The sequence below is a fragment of the Meriones unguiculatus genome, chromosome 20 (assembly GCF_030254825.1).
Source record: "Meriones unguiculatus strain TT.TT164.6M chromosome 20, Bangor_MerUng_6.1, whole genome shotgun sequence".
Lineage (NCBI taxonomy): Eukaryota > Metazoa > Chordata > Mammalia > Rodentia > Muridae > Meriones > Meriones unguiculatus.
The window spans coordinates 38,382,330-38,396,371 of NC_083367.1; the positions used below are offsets into that span (position 1 = coordinate 38,382,330).

General features: G+C 41.6%; 1 protein-coding gene across 1 annotated transcript in view; it reads right to left on the bottom strand.

Annotated features, from left to right (window-relative positions):
* Dcbld1 (discoidin, CUB and LCCL domain containing 1) overlaps positions 1–14,042 on the bottom strand; it is a 72,619-nt gene that overhangs the window by 20,005 nt on the left and 38,572 nt on the right. The window contains exons 3-5 of the mRNA XM_021653059.2: positions 8,701–8,835; positions 6,819–6,870; positions 2,488–2,560 (exon numbers count right to left, since the gene is read on the bottom strand). Coding sequence (XP_021508734.1) covers positions 2,488–2,560; positions 6,819–6,870; positions 8,701–8,835 — 260 coding nt within the window. The remainder of the gene's footprint in view (positions 1–2,487; positions 2,561–6,818; positions 6,871–8,700; positions 8,836–14,042) is intronic.

Consider the following 14,042-nt stretch of genomic DNA (forward strand, 5'->3'; position numbering starts at 1 on the left):
AGCTCCAGCTAACACTTCAGCTGTACCCTTATGAGATCCTGAAGTGGGAGCTCAGTCAAACCCTGCTCAGACTCCTAATCCACAGAAAATGGGAGAGATGGGACAGCAAGATGTGACCCCCACAGTAGATAAAAGGCTTCTGTGCCATGCCTGACCAGTTGAGTATGATCCCTGGATTCCATCATGGAAAAAAATTATCCTCCCACCTCTACATAGCAAACATTCATCTGCATGTACAGTACACACACGGGGACATAAACACACATACATACACAATGTATTGAAAAAAAAAAGCTGGGTATGGTGGATCCCAGTAATTGGGAGACAGAAGCAGGCAGAAACTTTGAGTTTGAGGCCAGGATGGTCTATAGAGAGCTCCAGACCTGCCAGGGTCACATGGTGAGACCCTGTCTCTAAGTAAATATATAAATAAGAAATGACAACTACAGACAACGGATGTTTTCGCAGTCTTGGTGGGTGCCACGCTGTAACACAGCTCTTAAGTATCTGACAGATACATGGAAGGTACTAATTACACTTCTCTAAAGAGATGTGCTTCCGAAAGCGAATGGCAGCCAGGAATGTGGCGCTTGCTTTTAATCCCAGCATCCAGGAAGCAGAGGCAAGAGGATCTCTGAGTTCAAGGCTAGCCTGGTCTATGGAGCAAGTTCTAGAACAGCCAGGGATATGACAGAGAAACCATGTGCAAAACAAAAGCAAAAGCAAACGTTGCCCAGCAGTTGATGAGTAACAGGGAACCTGAATGCTAGCACCTACAGATAAGTACTTGGCTGTAACACACACACACACACACACACACACACACACACACACACACACACCACCCTAGGACAACAATAAAACCTTCCCATTGAGAGGGAAGAAACTCCACTTCAACATCTGACTTCATTTAGTATTTAGTTCATTTAGTATTCTCTATGTAAATATTTTTTAAAAAGGTATAGACCATTAAAAGAGTCAAAAATTAGGTGTCCCACATGCAGGAAAGAAAAAACAAATAGAGTCCAATAGGTTAGATGAATATCCTGTGTCCAATTTATAAACAAAAGCAATACAGGAAAGAGGAAACAAAAAGCAAAATTACACTATGATCTATTTCCAAATCAGGATGTGCTAAGAGAAAAAACAACACAAAAAGTAAAAAAACAACCTGAAAAAACATTAAAGTCATGTTTTCTCTCTTGCCCGCAGTGCCTTTTCAATCTCTGCAGTGTGTGGGTAAAAGGTGCTTCCCCATGCACAAAGATACATCAGTAACGTGTTTCCCAGAACTACACAGATATTTCACATCTTAAATAAATCAAACCAATTTTCAAAGTCAAGTAGAAACTCAACTATTTTAAGTAGTAATATAAGCTAAGAGCGAGACAGAGACAGAGAGACAGAGAGACAGAGAGTACAGATTGCCAGGATGGAAACCGGTAAGTAGAAATAACTAGTGAATTACTTATTAGGAAATAGGACAGGCATATTAAAAAAGTAATCTAGGATTTATCTTTTTGTGGGAACAATATACATAAACTCTAGAGAGTCCTCTTCAACATAAAAATGGAGCGGTGGGCAGAAGTAGCAAATGAGAGCAGGGCAGATGGCTTTATTCTGTGGTGTAGCCAGCCATGCCACTGGCTCCAGGGTAGAAGCCAAATGGAGTACAGAACTGGGGCTATCAAAATGACTCAGGGTCAGAAGCACTTGTTACTTGATGATGCCTGGATAAAACAAAGTTGTTCTCTGACCTCCATGTGTGCCATGGCGTGTGTACCTACATATGTATTAACAACACACATACACACACAAATATGAAAGAAAAAGTATAGACCCTGAGTTCAAGGACACAGAGGGAGAGATGAATGAAGGAATGTATAAATATGCAAGCCTATGGCCTTTTGTGGATATTGGACAGGTGTTCAGATTGGCTCATGGGTTAATCAAAATTAATGCCCAGCCCATGGCACTTATTAGCATGTGGTAGAAGAGTTAGGAGGTTTGGTTATATGGGAAGAAATTAGGCCACCAAGAATGTGCCACTGAAAGGATCCATGGAATGTCCCTTTCTTCTCCCAGTTTCCCAGTGATGCTTGGGTGAGCAGCTTGCTCTACCACACACTCCTCTGTGATACACTGCTCCACCTCAGACCCAGCTGAAACTGACAAAATGTGAGACCTAAGCAAACATTTATATTCTTACAGGAGATTTATCTCAGATACAGAACACTGACCCGTACAATGGAATAATACTTCTTAGGCGCTAAAAATATTTTTATTCTTCATTTCACTTCCATTATTCTTAACTGGAAATGCTGGAAATAAGAACAGATCCATAGACAACTTTGGTTTGAAAATTATTGCATTTCACCGTCTCATGAAAAAGCAAAGTCTGCATCTGTGTCACATTCTGCATCCCGTTTCCTTTGATTTGGCAATTAGTTCAGATAAAGCAAGCAACACTTACTCCTAATCACTTACATCTCTGTAGCCATCTTTCATATTCCCAGAAATGTCTCCTGCTATGTCTCTACAACCAGCTGGGCAGAATTTGCTGGAAAAAAAGAATTTAAATGTTATCGAGTTACATTGAAACCAAAGAAAAGCACTAAACTATACTTCAATTTAGACAGTTTTTTTCCTCTTTCATGATGTCGGCATCAATGTTTTTGCTTTAAAGACAAATGAAAAAGTTGGTTTATGAAAACACAAAACCAATCTAAAATGTTAACCTGGAGACAAGTTTTACACAAGTTACTTGTTTCCTGTAATGTTCATCACTAGCATTAAAGTCTTAAAGCAGCTGCGCTAATGTACATCAATTCCAAGATAATCAAGAAATATTTTTAAGGTAAAAGGAAAATTTACCTATATAGTACAACCCTATTCTTATTAAAAGAAATGTTTACAATACATAACATTTTATGTTTGGATGGGTAAAAAGAATACAAAAAGCAACATTCCTGAATGTTCATATGCTACAATAGCTCATAACCTAAATTATACTCTCCTACAGGAATACAATGGAAGCCAGATGTGTAAATTTAAATATTCTAGTAGCTATAATTGGAAAAAGTAAAAAGAGGGCTGGGCAGTGGTAGAGCACACCTTTAGTCCCAGACCTTGGGAGCCAGAGGCAGGCAGATCTGTCTGAGTTCAAAGCCAGCCTGGTCTATAGGAGTTCTAGGACAGCCAGGGCTGTTACACAAAGAAAGCCTGTCTCAAAACAAACAAACAAACAAACAAACAAACAAACAAACAAACAAAAAAGAAAAGGTAAAAAGAAACAGGAAAAATTAATTAATAATATACATTTAACATAATTTACCTAAATTCTGTTGATTTCCACATATAATGAGAAACAACAGGAATCAAGGAGATAATTTAACTTTGTTTTTTTCTAGTACCAGGAGCCGTGTTTTACACCTGCGGTACCCTTCGCCTCAGACTTGCCATAGCTCAAGTACACAGTTACTAGGGCTACTGTAATGAAACCACTACTCTGTATAATAATAAACTACCTTTACAGTTAAAAAGGAATATTTTAAAACTAGGGTTCAGTCAGGCCTCATCATACAAGCCTGCAACCCCAACTAATCCGAAGCCTGAGAGGAGAGGAGCATGTGTTCAAAGACACGTTTGACCTACATGTTTGTATACATAATCACAACAAACAAATACTAAAACAGGGCTCATCTTTCAAGGAGCTTTCCAGAAACCCATCACAGAAGATACAGTGGCTGAAAGGTCTAGTGCCAGGGCTGGGTGACTTGTTCGGAGTCTCCTTATCCACCTGATCCAGAACATTGCATACAATCTCTTTCATCTCTAGTTTCTTGAAACATCAACACATCGAGGACAACACTTACATCTTTGAAAAATGCTACACACATATACCCATACATCACCCCCCCACACATATACTATATACACACACCATATACATATATACCGCACACCACACACAGAGACCACACACTACACAGACACACACACACCACAAAGTATAAAACCCCTGACAGCTTTGAAGATGAATGCTGTCTGCCCATTTCTATGTACACTACTTGACAGTCCATCAGTCTGTCTCTTTCTCTTTTTTCATCGAGATTATAATATAACCACACCATTTCCTCTTCCGTTTCTTCCCTCCAAGCCTCCTACATGTCCCTCCTTCTTGGTCTTTTTTCAAACCCACGGCTTCATTTTTCATTAGCCGTTGTTACATATATGTATATTCATATAGTCCTAAAGACATGAACCCAACCTGCTTGGCCTCACTGATGTTACTTGTCTGTATGTTTTCAGGGTTGACCAGCATTCCTCTGATGCCTATGGTCTTTGTGTAGGGTTGATGCCAGAGACAGATTCTAAAATAGCAGCTGTTTTTCCCCCCCTTTCCTTTCACTTTCCTCTTGCTGCTCAGGAAATTATGATGTAATGACAACTAATTACACCACCCAAATAAATGTTTCATAGTTCTTTCCTAAGGGCCTGTATGGCAGTAATCAAGGAACTTAGAACTACAAACGACCTCCTGCAGCTCGGCAGGGCCTTTAGTGCCAGACAAGTGTCAGAACATTTAGGATTGCAGAAAACGGAAATGGTGCTGGTGATGCACATAATGTAAGACTCCCCGTGGAGCCCAGGTGTTAATCAAAAGCTGTAACAGCTCACACAGAATGCATGAATAGCTGTAGTAAGTTAAATGCAGAAAGACTAAATAGCCTTATGCTAACGCAGTCAAATTTTGCTGTCAAATAAGCTGACAATCAAATGAGTAACAAAGAGCTTCCTAAGCTTTCTGTATTCCAGAATTATGTGGTGAGGGGTGCTGGCCTGCATCAGTGGACAACTTTAAGCACTACAGAATGGCTGGCCTGCAATGGAACCAATCTGACACCATAATGCTACAGAGTATGCTTGAATACATCCTCCTTCTCTATGACGCCAAGGGCTCTATCACCAGAATACTGAATTCATGTGGTTGGTAATACTTTAGAGGCTGTTAGCCTCTGAGTTCACAGGTTAAACGATAACCTTACAAATCAACATTTGATTTCACACGTTTCTCTCGTAGACTTAATACTAGGTAATGCTGGAATCGATTCTGCACATCAAAAACTGACACTGAGAATGTTCAAATGTCTGAGATGGTTAAGCACACAGGCTCTTAAGCCTAACTCCCTGAGCACACTTAGTGTAGTGACTTAGTGTAGTGTGTTTGGGCCTCCCTTTTCAGGATGTAACAGAAACAACCTTGTGGGAATGCTGAAACATCACCAGAGCCACCTACGTGTGTGGTACAGAGGGCTGCGTGGGCCATTAAGATAGCACTCTAGAGTTACAGTTCTGTTATTGCTGCTGGATTGACTTCTACAGAAGACATGAAGTGTGGTCGTCACAGCTGGCATGTGAATAGTAAAATCCAGAGACTCGAGTCATTCAACAAGGCCTGGGACCGCCTCACACAACAAAGAATTGCCAAAAGAACAACCCTATGGTTGGGCATTCCTTCTAGACAACATCACCTCAATAATGGCTGGAAGGAAATGTGTATCAGAAACTAAGCAGATCTATGGTTAAAGTAAAGCTGAACTAAGCTGAACTAACACTTCATATCCTTATTCTCTGTAGGCTTAATACCTCCATGAAGAATTATATAACAAAAATATATAAGGATGCGTGGTGGTGCACACCTGTAATCCCAGCACTCAGGGAGGCAGAGGCAGAGGCAGGCAGAAGGTAGATCTCTGTTAGTTTGAGGCCAGCCTCATCTACAAAGTGAGTCCAGGACAGCCAAGGCTACACAGAGAACCTCTGTCTTGAAAAAAACAAAACAAACAAATTATATATATATATATATATATATATATATATATATATATATATCATTTCCAAATAGCCACCAGGGAAACAGCATACTCCATACTCAACTGTGGCTCCTTGGTATAATATAGCAGAACTTAGGGATTGGCAAACTATGGACCAAGCCCCAAATACAACCTGCTTCTTTGTGTGTGTGTTTCATACAGCTCAGGTTCACTACTGAACATTTTGCTTCCATTTACCAATGACTAGAGCAATACAAGTGAGTGTGCCACCACGCTCAGTCTCAGCCACATTGCCACCCTGATGCTTTTTTTTTTAAGATTTTATCTTGGGGCTGGAGAGATGGCTCGGGGGTTAAGAGCACTGGCTGCTCTTCCAGAGGTCCTGAGTTCAATTCTTAGCAACCACATGGCGGCTCATAACCATCTATGAGGACATCTGGTGCCCTCTTCTGGCATGCAAGCAGACATACAGACAGAACAATGTATACATAATAAATTAATTTAAAAAAATATTTTATCTTAAATCATGGGTATCTGTGTGTATTTTCTATGGGTATGGGCATGAGCACGCGAGTACAGGTGCCCAAAGAGATCAGAAGAGAGCATTAGTTCTCCTGGAGCTGGAGTTGTGGGTAGTTGTGGGCATCCTTGAGCTTCCTGAGGTGGGTGCTGGGAACCTAACGCAGGCCTCCTGCAAGAGCAGTGTGTACTCCTAGCTGCTGAGCCGTCTCTCCAGCCTCGGTGGGCTTGCTCTTATTAACAAACCTTTATTATAATGCTGACTTATTTGTTTTTATCACTTACCTTTGCTTTTTTTGCTTCAACAACAACAACAGAGATTGCATGAGTCAGTCCAACAGGGACTTTTGGCCTATAAAACCTCAATTATTTACAGTGAAAAAGGTTTGCACACTCTGCCTTTTTGGAACATCTCAAATACTCCTTATTGTTATAAATGAATAATTTAGGACACATATTTACCTGTATTTTTCCTCTGAATAATGACTGCCTCGTTCCAAACAGGTTATTAAATCTATTATAAATAAAGAGAAGTACAATCATTATGTGAATAGAAAGCAGGCCCTGTTTCTAAATATGTCTTTTGGTATAAAAAAAGAAAACCTTGAAAGCATGATGATGTTATTTGTGTTTTCTTGTCTAAAACTAAATAAAATCTGAGATTACAGTCACCAGTATTTAATCAGTTTCTTTTTTCTTTCCTATCACCGATGGTGATTTTTCAATGCTACTGTCTAGAGAGCAATAACAGAATCTACTTCTAACTATAATCACTATACATATGCAGGTATCATTGTGCATAATACCATTGGTAGGAAGAAAACCACTAAAAATCCCACCACAGTTCATGGTAAATATTCCCAGGAACATTTTCATTTTTCCCTTGTCCTTTGCTTTGTTATTCTTCTCTCTCTCTCTCTCTCCAGGGTCTGAGGTAGCCTAGGCTGGCCCAGGCTTAACAATACAACTTACTATGTGGCCAAGGACAACCCTGAAATGGTGTAGTTGTCTCCCTTCTCCTTCCTGAGTACTGGGATTACAGGTGTGTGGCCCCATGACTGGATTTATGTGGTGCTGGAAACAGAACGTAGGCTCCACGAATTCTGGACGGGCAAACACTTCACTAACAGAGTGACATACCCAGCTCCCAGAACACATTAATTCAGCCAGTGACATTCGAAGACAGAGGAACAGTTTGCCTAGAATACTGACGTGGCATTAGTCTTGATCAACAATCAGGAGCAAGTATATAAAAAGGAAGGTCTTTACAGGAAAACATATTTAGATACACCAGCAAAATAGTTCTCCAAATATCCCATACTCTTGGCAATAGCTTTCTCTTCATGACTTTTGTTTGACAGAGACTGAAGCTTGGGGTGGAGCAGCCCTATTGTAGACAAGCAATAGGCTGGAGGTGGCTCACTATGAACAACCCAACAGACAGGTTTTGATCTTGGGAAAAGACTAACAAAACAGACACCAAATGCATTAAGAATAAACTCATCACAGAGAATATTCTAGAATCCTAAGGAGCAAAATACGGTGAACACTGGCCACGACAGCCAGCCACATCTAATCAGATATGAAGGAAATGAGTGGCATGTCCCCTCCCAGACATATTTGTGCCAAAGGGGACTGACAGCAGGAACACCAGACACCTTGTGACCCTGGATAATGAGGGAGTGGGTTACATGGTGATGACTCTACCCCAGATGAGGCTAAGGAGGGAGCTGGCAGTTTCCTTCTCATCAACACTCACGTTCTCTTCCCTTCTCTCCCACCCATGGTCTGGCTGTCCTGTGACCCTATTGTGGCTCCATGCTGGTATGCTAATGTGGGACATGGTCACTAGTTAAAAAGTTTGCTTCCTGAGCAAGGAAGGAGGCTGGGGAAGGGCTTCTGAGAAGTCAGACGGTAGCAAGGTCAGAAGGATTTCCCCAAATTATGTGTCACTCTAGGCTCACAGGGAACAAGATTTACTCCATTCCACATGCATTGCTATATCCATTCACCGTATGCTCTAAGATGCCTCAGTACAGGACCAACTACTTACAAACAAGCAGTTCCCCTCTGTCCTCAGTCTCTTCTGTTTCCCACCAAGTCACAATTTTACTACATAGCCCTAGCTGGCCTGAAACTCAAACGTACACCAAACTGACCTTGAAATCACAGAAATCAGCCCGTCTCTGCACAGGACTTCGGGGATTGATGGCCTACACCCCCACAGCCAGCTTGTCCTCATATGTTACTGTTGCATCTCAGATCACAATTACGTCCAGAGAAAGAGATAAGGAGTAAAAAAGGAGCCTTTAGGCAGATAGGCCTGATGGCTTTTCTGTTGTACCTGGATGGTCACTGCTGGCATAGGCCAGTAGAAAGCCCCGGCCGGAAATGTGAGATCCACTCTGGAAGCGAACAGTCACTTCATTTGAGTCCAGCCAGAGATCTTTGGGAACAGCCCAGCTCCCGCAGTATGGACCTGGAAACAAAACACACGTATAGTACATTTGAAAACTGACATGGCACAGAGAAATTTCACTGAGAGACCTGACACGCCCTATAATACATGTCAAAAGTGTAATTCTTATCCATCTGGAACTTTGTTTGACATAGGCAGATCTGCAAACCTGATTAGACAGCTAAGCTTGGGGTGGAGCAGCCTACCTACAGCACACAAGCAATAGGTTGGAGGTTGCTCATGAACAACCCAACAGACAGGTTTTGATCCTGGAAAAAGACTAACAAAACAGAGACCAAATACATTAAGGAAAAAAAAAATTATCGTAGAATTTATTCTAGGGACCTCCTAAATTTTCTCAAAGAAATGAATTCAAAGAAGGTCCTAGATTAATATATACTCTCCCATGCAGGATTAAAAAAAAAAAAGAGCTGGTGAGATGGCTTAGCTCTGCATGTAAAAGAGCTTGTCACCAAACCTGAGGACCAGGACCCATATGGGGGAAAGAGAAGGCCAACTCCTGTAAGCTGAGGTCTAATTTCCATAGGGTTCTGTGGCACACATGTACCTATACTAATAAATGAATGTAATTAAAACATTTAAGTTTGGCTCATATGGAATATTCATATTTCCCTCTTGCATTAACCTCTGTTTTAACACAAACTGTATTTTGATTTATACCGTGAAGTCTGTACAAAAGCAGTGATTTCTACCCCTTTGAGACAGGGTCTCAAAATGTAGCCTAGGCTAAAATTGGAGATCCTCCTGACTCAGCTTCTAAAGTAATTTCAAAAGGCAGACACTATATTCTAAATTTGCAAAGCGTGGGGTCACATGCTTTTAACCCCAGAACTCCTGAGGTTATATATAGATATAGGTTATACTTGTATAACCTATATGTATAAGGTTATATATAGATACAGGTTATACCTGTAAGTTTGAGGCTAGCCTGGTTTACATAGACTTCCAAGCCAGGCTGTCTCAAACAAACAAACAAACAAATAAAATGAAGCAAATCTGTTAAATCCATTTTACTGGGGGTAATAACATTTCTAGCTTAATGCGGTAGCTTATGCCTGTAATACCAGGACTCGAGAGTCTGAAGCAGGAGTTCAAAGACAGCGTGGGCTACAGTGTAAAACTTGTTTAAAATACAAAGAAAGAAAGAAAAAAAGAAAGAGAAAGAGAGAAAGAGAGAGAGAGAGAGAGAGAGAGAAAGAAAGAAAGAAAGAAAGAAAGAGAAAGAAAGAAAGAAAGAAAGAAAGAAAGAAAATAAAACTGTTCTAGAGGAAAACTGCTTGAAAAGCAATAGCAATGTTGATAAACTTTCAAAGGGCAAAATTAGAGTGTAAAACAGAAACTAAACAAACAGCAACAAAAAATGAGAAACTAAAACCCTTCCTACAAATACTTAAGTAAAGTCCAATTGAGCAATGCATTTCAGAGTGTGCAAATGGAGGTCAGAGGATATTCGGATTTGGTTCTCTTTTCATGTGAGTACTAGGGACCAAACTCAGGTTCTTGGGATTGGTGGCAAGCAATCACCACAGAGCCATCTTGTTTTCTCCACAAGCAAGCTTTGTCTTTATTTGCTTTTCTTTTTTTGTGACAGTCTCATTGTATAGTCTTGGCTGACCTGAAACTCACTATGGAGACCAGGCTGGCATAGAATTCACAGAGATCCATCTCTCCGTGTATCCTGAGTTGGGACCAAAGGCATATATACTACCATGTCCAGTTCCACTAGCAAGCTTCAAAGAGAGAGGCTTCACTAGCTTCTCTTAGAGTAGTCTGGAAGCAGCCAACAGCAGCAGCTGCAACAATCAGGCTTAAGAAGGAAGAGGTGTACAAAGAAATTACCACTCCAAGTCAGACATCAGACTGGCTAACATTACCCAAAAACCTCTTAGGACCAAAATGATTGATTCAGTAGACCAGCATCCTGACCTGGAGGGATGTGACTGCTCTCTTGTTCCACTCAAATGTCATATTCTGAAGAACTGAGAGAATAAGAGAAGGCTGTGGCCTTATTCTACTGTCCTACTTCCCTGCTGTTCCCTATTATTAAGTTAGGGTGAAATCCAAGTACCAATGCAATGACTTCTTGCCTCTATTCATCCATTAAATTTGTGTGTGTGTGTGTGTGTGTGTGAAGTGTACATGTGCAAGAGTGGGCACATGAGTGCCTCTGCATGGGTAGAGAAACCTGAGGTCAACTTTGGGTGTCTTCCTCTATTGCTTGACTTTATTAAAGATGTTTTAAGTGTTTGCACTTAAAACATTTACGTATGCACACTATGTATGTGCCTGTCTGGTGCCCACTGGGACCAGAGGTGGTGTTGGATCTTCTGGACCTGGAGTTACAGATGTTTGTGAGCTGCCCTGTGGGAGCTAGGAACTGAACAAGGTCCTCTAAGGGAGCAACCAACACTCCTAACTGCCAAGCCACCTCTCAGGACCCTCGATCTTAATTTTGTACACAATCCCTCACTGACCCTGGGCTGTGTGGATTTGGCTGGGCTAAGTGGCTAATGAGCTGGCTTTTCTTTGGGTACTGGAAATCAAAACATGAGTCTTCAGAGGAGGCACTCTGCCAACTGAGCCATCTTGCCAGCTCACACTTCCCTCTTTAGAAGCCCTCATCACATATTAATACTTCTCCAAGTTAGCATTTGCAAGTTACTTAAAATATCTCATATGCTAAGAGCTGTGTGAGTGCTTCTTAAATAAAAAATGCATGTCTTCTCTTTAGACTGTGTCCACAGAGGAAGACAATATTATGTTTGCCTCTTCGTTTCCAGAAAAGTGTATTCTATCCTTTAACTATTGCTTGCATTGAAATGTTCTATTTACATCAACTTGTAAAAGCCAAACCCAAATAAAAAGACATATGAAACATCCTAAAAATCCATTCACTTTGAAATACCATTGAAAAGAAGTGAACTGTGACAAAGTAAGAAAATCATTGTATAATAGAGCTTGTTCATGCCTGCAATCCCAGCACTTGGGAAAAGGAGGCAGGAGAGTTTAGAATTCCACTGTGGCTTGGGTTGCATGCCAGGGGCATGTCTCAGAAACCCAAGAGTGGGAAATGCAAATAACTCAGTGTAAAATGCTTGCCTAGAATGTGTAAGGCAGCTGCCTGGTGTGATGGTTAATAATGATTAGAAACTTGGCATGATCTAGAATCACTTAGAGATGAGCCGCAGGGTATACCCATAAAAGATTATCTTGATTAGCTTTAGGTGGAAGTTGCATACTCCCTGGCCTTGGGTCCTGGCCTGCACAGAAGGCTTCCTGAGCATGAGACCCATCATGCTCTGCTTCCTAATTTCAGATGTAACTTGACCAGTTAGCTCAAGCTCCTGCTGCCAGGGTTTCCATGTCAGGATACACTGTATCCTGGAACAGTGAGCCAAAATAAACCTTTCTCCCTTAAGTTGCTTTTGTCAGGGCAACTTTATCAGAGTAAGCGAAAAGCAACTAATAGACCTAGTATGCACAAATGTTATAGGTAATTGGGATTTTTATAAATTTTAACATCGTATATAAATATTAAAAACAGGTAATTTAATCTATTCTTACATAATTGTCCTTGTTAGTGTTTTGTTGCCAGGATAAAACAACGACGAAAGGCAACTTGGGGAGGAAAGGGTTTATTTTAGTTCAAGAGTTAAAAGAGTCCATTTTCTTTTTTTTTTTTTTCAATGCAGTTTATTCAGGAACCTTGAACAATCATTGGACCCTGGGGAAAGCCAGCCCACAGCTTAAATAGCCTCTGGGTAGCCAAGCCCAGCGTCCCATGTGGGCAATGCAGATAGGTCCACATACAGGGAAGCAAGCCAGATCCTCGGCCTTAGCCAAATGTGGAGTTGTTTGTGACGGAGAGCACTCACCATCGGGAAGGTGGAAGGCGGAAACCAGCTCCATCTTTAAGGCACAGCATTCCGCAGCTCTCTACAGTTCCCCCTTTTTGTTTTAGACGCATCAGGCAAGAGTAGAGGTCTGATCTCTGATATTAGAAATAAACTGGGACTTTGTACTGATGTTCATTTAGGTGTCATCCACCCAAAGAGCATCAGACCCGTCCGATACCTTTTTCTCAGAGGCGGGACCTGGGGCATCAACCCGCATGCAATCAGACATGCTCTTCTCTGGGTCCAAAGCGGCTGACCCTGAGTGCAGTGCTTAGCCTCGCATCCTGAGCATAACATTTTAGCTTTTTATGGTAGCCAACCATGCTTGGGGAGACTGTCCTGCTTCAATGGCTGTAAAGGCCTGAATGATCATGGCTGCATTACGCTGTTGTGAGACTAATCTTGCATATACACCACAGGCAAACCAAGGAGACCAACACCAGAAGGCCTGCTAAAGCTCCCATGCCCGCCCATTCCTTCAGATGATTCATGGCTGCAGCAATCCATGGTGATAATCCTGTGGCTAGTCCTGCGTCCACTCTGGTAGAATTTACTGTGATAATGGCCGCTCTCAGCTGCTCCATCGTAGTATCGAATTCTCCAGTCCAATTACCTAAAATATAGCTAGACAATTGTTTAGACAGATTTGCAGCACAGGGAAAATTCTCATGTTGTATGCTAGTGACACAAAGTCCAGCATACTTTCATTGACAGCCAAGTTGAGCGATTTGCCATAGGGTATCAATTTGCTCCTGCACGAGGTCAATCCTCTGATTGAACACCATCAAGCCTCCTTTTAGTTGAGCATTAATTCCTTTTTGTACATAAAAGAGTCCATTTTCAAGCAGAATCTCAGGGCAGAAATTGAAGCAGAGATCATGGAAGAACGCTCCTTGCTGGCTTATTCTCCATGGCTTGCTCAACTTGCTCCGACTCCACTTTCTCCTGATAGTCCTTGAGAAGCTGCGACTTCTTGTCGGGGGTCTTCCGATCTGTGCGCGAGATGACCCTCCGGGAAGACCTGCAGCCCTGACCACTTTTTCTAGGCCAGCAGCAGGTTGTGCTCCTCGTTGGACAGCTCAGTGCCCTGCTCTGTCACAGCTTTCCTTAGTCACTACAGAGTGAGGATTAAGTTTAGGATGGGGACAGGACTAGAGCAGTGCAGCCTGTTGGACAAGCCACCCCAATTATCACCTGTCCTGAGGCTTGACAGCTGCCCATCGCTTTCTCCAAACTAACTGCTGGAGAAGCTGACCACATGACCGCTGCAAGGTAAGTTAATGGAAGGTTTTATTTTTATTTTTATTTTTA